At 39.8% G+C, this 8,905-nt stretch overlaps 1 protein-coding gene across 6 annotated transcripts in view; it reads left to right on the plus strand.

Annotated features, from left to right (window-relative positions):
* Positions 1 to 8,905, plus strand: part of PNPLA7 (patatin like domain 7, lysophospholipase) — a 213,438-nt gene that overhangs the window by 68,909 nt on the left and 135,624 nt on the right. For all 6 annotated transcript variants that reach the window (XR_013221223.1, XM_077284546.1, XM_077284547.1 and 3 more), the window contains 2 exons: positions 1,506 to 1,593; positions 7,656 to 7,738. Coding sequence is in view for 5 of the 6 variants with exons in the window: in XM_077284546.1 (XP_077140661.1) it covers positions 1,506 to 1,593; positions 7,656 to 7,738 (171 nt within the window). In the remaining variant the exon portion in view is untranslated. The remainder of the gene's footprint in view (positions 1 to 1,505; positions 1,594 to 7,655; positions 7,739 to 8,905) is intronic.

An 8,905-nucleotide genomic window follows, 5' to 3' on the forward strand; every position in this document is an offset into this window, starting at 1 on the left:
TGGCAAGATTTATTTTGCCAACTAAGGTGGAAAATTAAATAATTTGTCACCTAAAAAACATGCAATATTTCTGGCTCTCACAGACCTGTAACTTCTTCTTTAAGAGGCTCCTCTGTCCTCCACTCATTACCTGTAGTAATGGCATCTGTTTGAACTTATCAGTATAAAAGACACCTGTTCACAACCTTAAAGGGAAACTGTCACCTGAATTTGGCGGGTCCGGTTTTGGGTCATATGGGCGGTGTTTTCGGGTCTTTTATTAACCCCTTTTTGTCCCGCTGGCCGCATGCTGATCGCGAAATTGACTTGCCGTTGATTCGCTTTCCTCCATAGTTAACGCGTGCGCAAAGCAATCTTGCCTTGCGCACGCACAGTATGTTTTGCCCAACTGCGGGCAAAGCCGAAAACCAATAGTGCGCATGCGCCGGCGCACTATGTCCCGGAAGCATTTCGCTGTGTTCCGGGACATAGTGCGCCGGTGCATGCGCACTAATGGTTAGCTGCAATGAAACAGAGTGAAAAAAATAAAGGGGTCAGAATACTTTCTGTACCCGCTGTATAACAAAATATTGAGATGAACTTTTGTTAATGACCAAATACTTATTTTCAACCATAATTTGCAAAATAAATCTTGCCAAAGCAGACAAGGTGATTTTCTGGATTAGTTTTCTCATTTTAACTCTCATAGTTGTGGTCTACCTATGATGTCAATTACAGGCCTTTTTCATCTTTTTAAGTGGGAGAACTTGCACAATTGGTGGCTGACTAAATACTTTTTTCCCCACTGTAGGTTTATTTATTTTATTGGGGAAGAACATTCAGTTTAAGAAGGGGGTTGTCCCAGTAGTGTACAACCCCTTTAAAACCAGTCCCATGATTCTTTGCATATCCCATTATTAAGTACGTTTTCCACTCCAGAAACGCGTCAGGTTTTTATCTTGAACAGCGGATCCCTCTCTTCTTAATGATTCATCAATAAAAGATGTTTTCTTCTATTGATTGGCTGGATGTGCCATATTCCTTTTCTGCTGCAAATCTTCGTACTGACTGGGCGACACCAGCGGGACTGGCACCTGTTCATTATCTTCTCGACGTGTTTTTTGTATACTGACAGCATGGTGAGCTCCTGCTCTTACTTTTTTATGATAATTAAGTGAAGCCTAATGATATTTGCAATAATTCAAACAATTTCCAAATTATAGATCATTCCAGGCACTTTAGATGTGTTTGCATGTAAAGGTGCTCATATACATTAGATGAAAGTCAAGTAGGCCAGCCAACTATATTAATGTTCTGACCCTTCAGATGTCTGTGGCGGGGGCCTTTGTTCCTATGAGATAAGCTGTCGCTGTAGGTGCCTGGCATTGGCTTATTTCCTATGTGAGCCCCTGTATGCTGTGTTTTACGAGTGGTCGGCAGGAATAGCTATTGAGCTAAGCCAAGGGAGTAGGCAGCTTTAATCCTTGCTGATGGCGTCCTAACTTTTTTTTTTCCTCTTTTCTCAGCTGACTGGGATCCTAATCGGAGCCGTTGTTGCCCTTTCCCTTATTGGGATTGTTGTATTTATTGTGTACAAGAAATTTCGACAGTCTAGTAAGTGTTTTTTTTTTTTTTGTTGTTGCTTTAAATACACAAATTTTGGTGCATTTTTTATTTCGTAAAAACCCTATGCAAAAATGTCATTAGTTATTTGAAGTATTTGTGGTTGAGAATGACAAAAGATTATGTTCCAAGTGCTGAGATTTTAATGGTTGAATCCCTACCAATCAGTCAATGGTGGCATATCTACAGCTAATACAGCTAAGTGCTCACTGCTACCAGTATATACATTAACCCTTTCGTGCCATGGCCCTTTTCCGTTTTTTCCTCCTCTTGTTCCAAGAGCCATAACGTTTTGTTTTTTTATTATATTTCCATCAAGATAGCCCCATATGAGGACTTGTTTTTTGCAGGACGAGTTGTATTTTTGAATCACACCATTGATTTTACCATACAATGTTTTGGAAAATGGCAAAGAAATTCCAAGTGTGGTGAAATCGCAAAAAAGGTGCAATTACACAATTTTTTTTTTTATCATGTTCACTATATGGTTAAACTGGCCTGGCAATATGATTTCCCATGTCAATACGATTTCCCATGTCAATACTAGTATGCAAATGCCAAACATGTATAGTTTTTTGGCTTTTTTGTTAAGCGGTGAAAAAGAATTACGAAATATATATATACATACATACAGTACATACATACATACATACATACATACATACATACATACATACATACATACATACATACACACACATATAGAGTTTTTGCGTTTGTGGGTATTTTCAGAGACCCGTAGTGTTCCCATTTTTCGTGATCTGGGGCTGTGTGATGACTTATTTTTTGTGCCCTCAGCTGACACCTCGATACCATTTTGAGGTAGATAAGATGTTTTGATCTACTGTCATTGCATTTTATTGCAGTGTTGCGGCAGCCAAAAAAAATTAATTATAGCTTTTCAATTTTTTTTTCTCATTATGCTGTTTGCCGCTATGATTAATTTATTTTCTATTCTGATAGATTGGACATTTCTGAACGCAGCGATGCCAAATATGTGTATTTTTGCTTCTGTTTTATTGTCAGTAGGGCTAAAGGGGGGGGTGATTTTTACATTTTTTTTTTTTTGTTGTTGCTTTTTTAAACCTTTTTTTATTCTTTTTTTCACTTTTTACTGAATTTAATAGTCCCCTTAGGTGACTTGAATCTGCACTCATCCAATTGCCTGTGCTATACATAGTGGTGTGTGTTGAATCCCGTTCTTCATGATTGACAAGAGGATTTAACTAGTTAACAACCGCTGGTGGAGCTCCAATCCACCTGCAGCTGGTCAAGGTACATGACGGCTCATTAAATCAGCTTTTATGTGCAGGGAAAGATGCGGGCTGAGGGTCATAGCCCACATTAAAGTCAAGGATATAACATACATGTGGGACTGCCATCAGTTCCTCGTTGGATATATACTCATTCAGTTAAGAGAATTCTATCAGGCCAGAAACCAGCCCCAGTAGCATATGACATTAAACCGAGAGCATGGACGTGTATATTCATCAATCAAGATAAAAAAAGCAGCCCAAGGTTAAATTAGATATTTAAGGGCACACTACACAATATACTATATATACAATGTTCGATATGCAAATACAGGTGATAGTACAATAAGTATAAGCAGATGATACAAAAGTCAGTTACCAGCTGGTTATTAGGCCTTGGCGCTGCACAGCCACATGGGAGGTGTGTGTGGTGCCAGTGGTTTCCAGTTTCTTCCAACACGATACAATAGCTTGACCTCCCTAAGGCCTGTCCCACACGTCCAGATAATTCCGGTACCGGAAAAATCGGTACCGGAGTTATCCGTGTCCGTGAGCTCACGTGGCACATCAGTGTGGCACACGTGCGGCAGCCGTGTGCCGACTGGGTACCACACGGACCGTGGAGGAGACAGCGCTACAGTAAGCGCTGTCCCCTGCTTTGGGTGCTGAAGCCGCCATTCATTTCTTCTCTCCAGCAGCGTTCGCTGGAGAGAAGAAATGAAAAATCATTGTATTTTGTTTTTTTGCAGTAGAAATAAAGATCTTTGTTTCCCCCCCCCCCCCACGCCCTGTGCATCCCCCCCCCCTCCCCCCCCGCTGGAAAGAAAATACTCACCCGACTCCCTCGAAGCGTCCTCTCCGCGCCGCAGCTTCTTCCTGTATGAGCGGTCACGTGGTGCTGCCCATTACAGTCATGAATATGCGGCTCCACCTTCCAGAGGTTATTGCTAGATGACAGTAGCGGGGGGATGCCCATGGGTTGCCATTGCAGCCAGGGACACACCATAACCTTCCTTCTGTAAAGCCCAACTGCAATCCCCAACGGAAGACTGAAGAAATAAAAAATAATAATAATAATAGAAAAAAGAAAAAAACATTTGGCATTTCTGCATCCATAAAAGTTGGATCGGTCAAAATATAAACTTAACAATGATATAAATACGGTAGCCATAAATCGGGGGAAAAAATCGACACTCCAGAATTGTGGTTAATCTGTTGCTATAATTCCACCAACAATGCAATAAGAAACAATCAAAACGTTGTATTTAGCCCCTACATACTTCATACACGAATGGATGAAAACATTACGGGCCATCAGAATATGGTAGCACTAACTAAAATTTGGAAACTATGCAAGTTTCGTTTTGCGATGATCATACGGACCTGGACAAACACCATAAAAACAAAACCATCAACACAGTAGCAGAATTGCTGGTTTCTTTCATTATTTTTTTATTTTATTTTTTTTTAACCTTTTTACCACACTTTTGATTTATTTTAAAAACAAGCCCCATTATTAGTTAGTTCAATGGAAAAATAAAACATAATTGTAGCGCTTGGAAGAAGGGGAGTAAAAAACAAAGGCGCAAAAATGGAGAAATCACCCGGTCAGTAAGGGGACAAGTATGCCAGGAGCTGTGGAAGATTGCGAGACGTCTCTCCATGGTTGAGTTACTTTATTCACGTCTTCAGCAAAAAAAAAAGTGTCATAACAGCTGAAAGTAGTATAACGAAATAAGCGGTCATGTGTCTGGGGCGACCAGGAGAGTAAAACGTGTGATCGTGAAGATACTATCTTGACCATTCTAGGTTGAGACATTCTGTAATCTCATGGGAGCAGAAATTACTCTGTGATTACGAAGTACATTGTGTGACCCATACATACTGCAGATTCTGTACTGTGACTCGCCCTGTTGTCACTTTTCACTCAGGGTGCTGTTTTCTTATCTATAGCAATTACAATTTCATCCTTTATCTACAAGTGAAAAAGCAAGATATGCATGTTACACTTTTCTCCGGTAACTCTTTGCATAGGAAAGTGCAGTTGCAGCACTTATATAGCTGAAGGAGGCCAAAAGAACACTTTTTTTCCCCTCAAAGGAGGAATCTGGTAGGGGCTTACTACCCTTTCCAGTGGGTGTGCATCTGCATGCAGGGACCAGGAGGACTATTTGTAGTCTGACATATTAAGGCTATGTGCACACGTTGCGGATTTTCCTGCAGATCCGCCGCGTTTTTGGCTGCCGGGGGTCTGCGGGGCTGTGCGGGGGGGAGGTCTTTGGGGTGTGTGTGTGTGTGTGTGTGTGTGTGTGTGTGTGTGTGTGTGCAGGCATCGTCCGATGGGATTACAAGTCCCATCGGGCTATGCCTGCTACAGTTACAGTGATTGACACATTAGCCAATGATGGGACAGTAGTAGTCCCATCATCCGGCTAATGTGTTGAATGTAAAAAATAAACAAAAAACATACACACATACAGTGCATACAACATATAACAAGTACATACAACATATAACATACAGTATATACAACATATAACATACAACATACAGTACATACTACATACAACAGTACACACAACATATAGTACATACAACATGACTTACAGAACATACAACATATGACATACAGAACATACAACAGTACATGCAGTACATACTGTACATACAAAAGTACATACAGTACATACAACATATGACATACAGAACATGCAACATACAGTACATACAACATATGACATACAGAACATACAACAGTACATACAACATATAATATACTGTACTTACAACAGAACATAAAACATATAACATACAGCACATGCAACAGAACATACAACATATAGCACCTACAACATACAACAGTACATACAACATATGACATGCAGTACATGCAACATACAACAGTACATAAAACATATGACATACAGTACATGCAACATACAACAGTACATACAACATATGACATACAGTACATATAGCACATACAACAGTACATACAACAGTACATACAACATATGACATACAGTACATACAACATACAGTACATACAACATACAGTACATACATACAGTACATACAACACATACATATAGACATACAGTACATAAACACAACACATACAGTACATACAACATAGAGTACATACTCACCATCACCTTGATCCTCGAAACCCTTGCTCACCTGTAAAAAGATATTAAAATAATAAACAAACAATATACTCCCTGATCCGCAGATATTCAATTAATACGAGTGTCTCACGACGATCTCCCATGGAAAGCAGCCACATCAGCTCATGAGACCACTCTCCACGGGCTCCAGGATACAATGACGGAAGGTATCCCTCCGCCTCTGAGAAATAGTTCCTACTCTCACGTGTGGCACTGCTGTGTGGGAAAATTCCCACGCAGCTTTGCCATAAAGTGAGACCAATGAACTCAGCCTCTTCAGTGGTGCACTGCAGGAGCCATTGTCTCCTGTCAGTGTGTCACTGGAGGCCCTATAGAGCAGTGACATCACCCCATGTCACTGTTCTATAGGGGAGATCGTCATGGGACACTCGTTATTAATTGGACTACTGTGGAAAGGTAGTATACGGTTGGTTTATTATTTTTAATTTTTTTGCAGGCGATCCAGTATGGTTAAATTAAGAATATTAAAATACTTTTTTCTGGTTTTTCCTTTTTTTTTTTTTTTAAACTCTTTCACTACTATAGGATTAGTAACGGATAGGCGTCTTATTGACTCCTCTCCTTACTAACCGGGCTTAATGTCACCTTACATTAGCAAGGTGACATTAACCCCTTATTACCCCATATCCCACCGCTACAGGAGAGTGGGAAGAGAGGGGCTAAGTGCCGGAATTGGCGCATCTTACACATCTATCTATCTATCTAATCTATCTATCGATAGAAGGAATGAGATATATAGATATAATAGATAGATAGAAGGAATTAGATAGACACATGATAGAATAGATAGAAGGAATGAGCTACATAGATGACAGATCTATAGATAGATAATATCTATCGATCTATGTATAGATCTATCTATCGATCTATCTGTCATCTATCTAGCTCATTCCTTCTATCCATCTATTCTACCTATCTGTCTATCTAGCTCATTCCTTCTATCTATTTTCTATCTATATTTATATCTATCTATTATCTATCTATCCATCTGTCTATCTGTGTGTGTAATGGGGTGTGGGTTGGACAAATGTAAAAGAGGAGGTTGGACAAGAAATTACATCACAATTTATTTTTGTTCAATAATACATCTTAATTTAGCTTTCAAAAAATGCATAAAAAACGCACCTGTTTTTTCTGCCAAGAGATGCAGATTCAGTGCAGAAAAATCCGCAGGCAAATCTGCTACGTGTGCACATACCCTAAAGGTGTACAGCTACCTTTTAGGTGTTTGTGAGACTTGGCGACATGTAGAACTGTCACGCTATCATGAGTAGAAGTCTCATAGATGCTTTTGTACAACCCACTCTTGTGCACTACTAGAGTATATTTCTCTCCAAATGGTTTCTTTACTATGCGCAAATGTTTCTTTTTTTTGCAGCCAGGTGTTTTCATTTCCATTAAAAAATGAAGTAATTTAAAGGAGAGATAAAACTGCTGCAAACTTGCAGAACTGTGCAGCCATTAACAACCAGTGTATGCAAGCACATGCCGTGCTGTTATGGCCGTCCTTGTACGTGTGAAGTCCTCCCAATTGCCCCTAATCAGAAAGTAAGGATTAGGCACTTTCTCTGTGTGCGTGCAGTTAATGACCTTTTTATGTCCCCCCTTGCAGAACAACAACAGCCAGAAGTACCACGCTACCGATTTCGTAAAAGAGACAAAGTTATGTTTTATGGACGAAAGATCATGCGCAAGGTATGGGCTTTTATGTTGGATTTTGGTATCTTTGTACAAATGAATACCATATATACTCGAGTATAAGCCGACCCCCCTAATTTTGCCACAAAAAACTGGGAAAACTTAATGACACGAGTATATGCCTACGGTGGGAAATGCAGCATCTACTGGTAAATTTCAAAAATAAAAATAGATACCAATAAAAGTAAAATTCATTGAGACATCAGTAGGTTAAGTGTTTTTGAATATCCATATTGAATCAGGAGCCCCATATAATGCTCAATACAGTTCATGATGGGCCCCATAAGATGCTCCATATAAAAATATGCCCTATATAATGCTCCATGCAGTTCATTATGGCCCATAAGATGCTCCATATAGAAATGTGCCCCATATAATGCTCCATGCAGTTCATTATGGCCCCATATGCAAATATGCCCCATATAATACTCCATACTTTTCATTATGGCCCCATAAGATGCTCCATATACAGTACAAATATGCCCCATATAATGCTCCATGCAGTTCATTATGGCCCCATAGATGCTCCATATACAAATATGCCCCATATAATGCGCCATACAGTTCTTTATGGCCCCATAAGATGCTCCATATACAAATATGCCCCATATAATGCTCCATACAGTTCATTATGGCCCCATAGATGCTCCATATACAAAGATGCCCCATATAATGCTCCATACAGTTCATTATGGCCCCATAAGATGCTCCATATACAAATATGCCCCATATAATGTTCCATACAGTTCATTATGGCCCCATAGATGCTCCATATGCAAATATGCCCCATATAATACTCCATGCAGTTCATTATGGCCCCATAAGATGCTCCATATACAAATATGCCCCATATAATGCTCCATGCAGTTCATTATGGCCCCATAGATGCTCCATATACAAAGATGCCCCATATAATGCTCCATACAGTTCATTATGGCCCCATAGATGCTCCATATACAAAGATGCCCCATATAATGCTCCATACAGTTCATTATGGCCCCATAAGATGCTCCATATACAAATATGCCCCATATAATGCTCCATACAGTTCATTATGACCCCATAGATGCTCCATATTTTTCAAATCTGCCCTATATAATGCTCCATACAGTTCATTATGGCCCCTTAGATGCTCCATATACAAAGATCCCCCATATAATGCTC

Source organism: Ranitomeya variabilis, chromosome 2 (assembly GCF_051348905.1).
Source record: "Ranitomeya variabilis isolate aRanVar5 chromosome 2, aRanVar5.hap1, whole genome shotgun sequence".
In the NCBI taxonomy this organism is placed as follows: Eukaryota; Metazoa; Chordata; class Amphibia; order Anura; family Dendrobatidae; genus Ranitomeya; species Ranitomeya variabilis.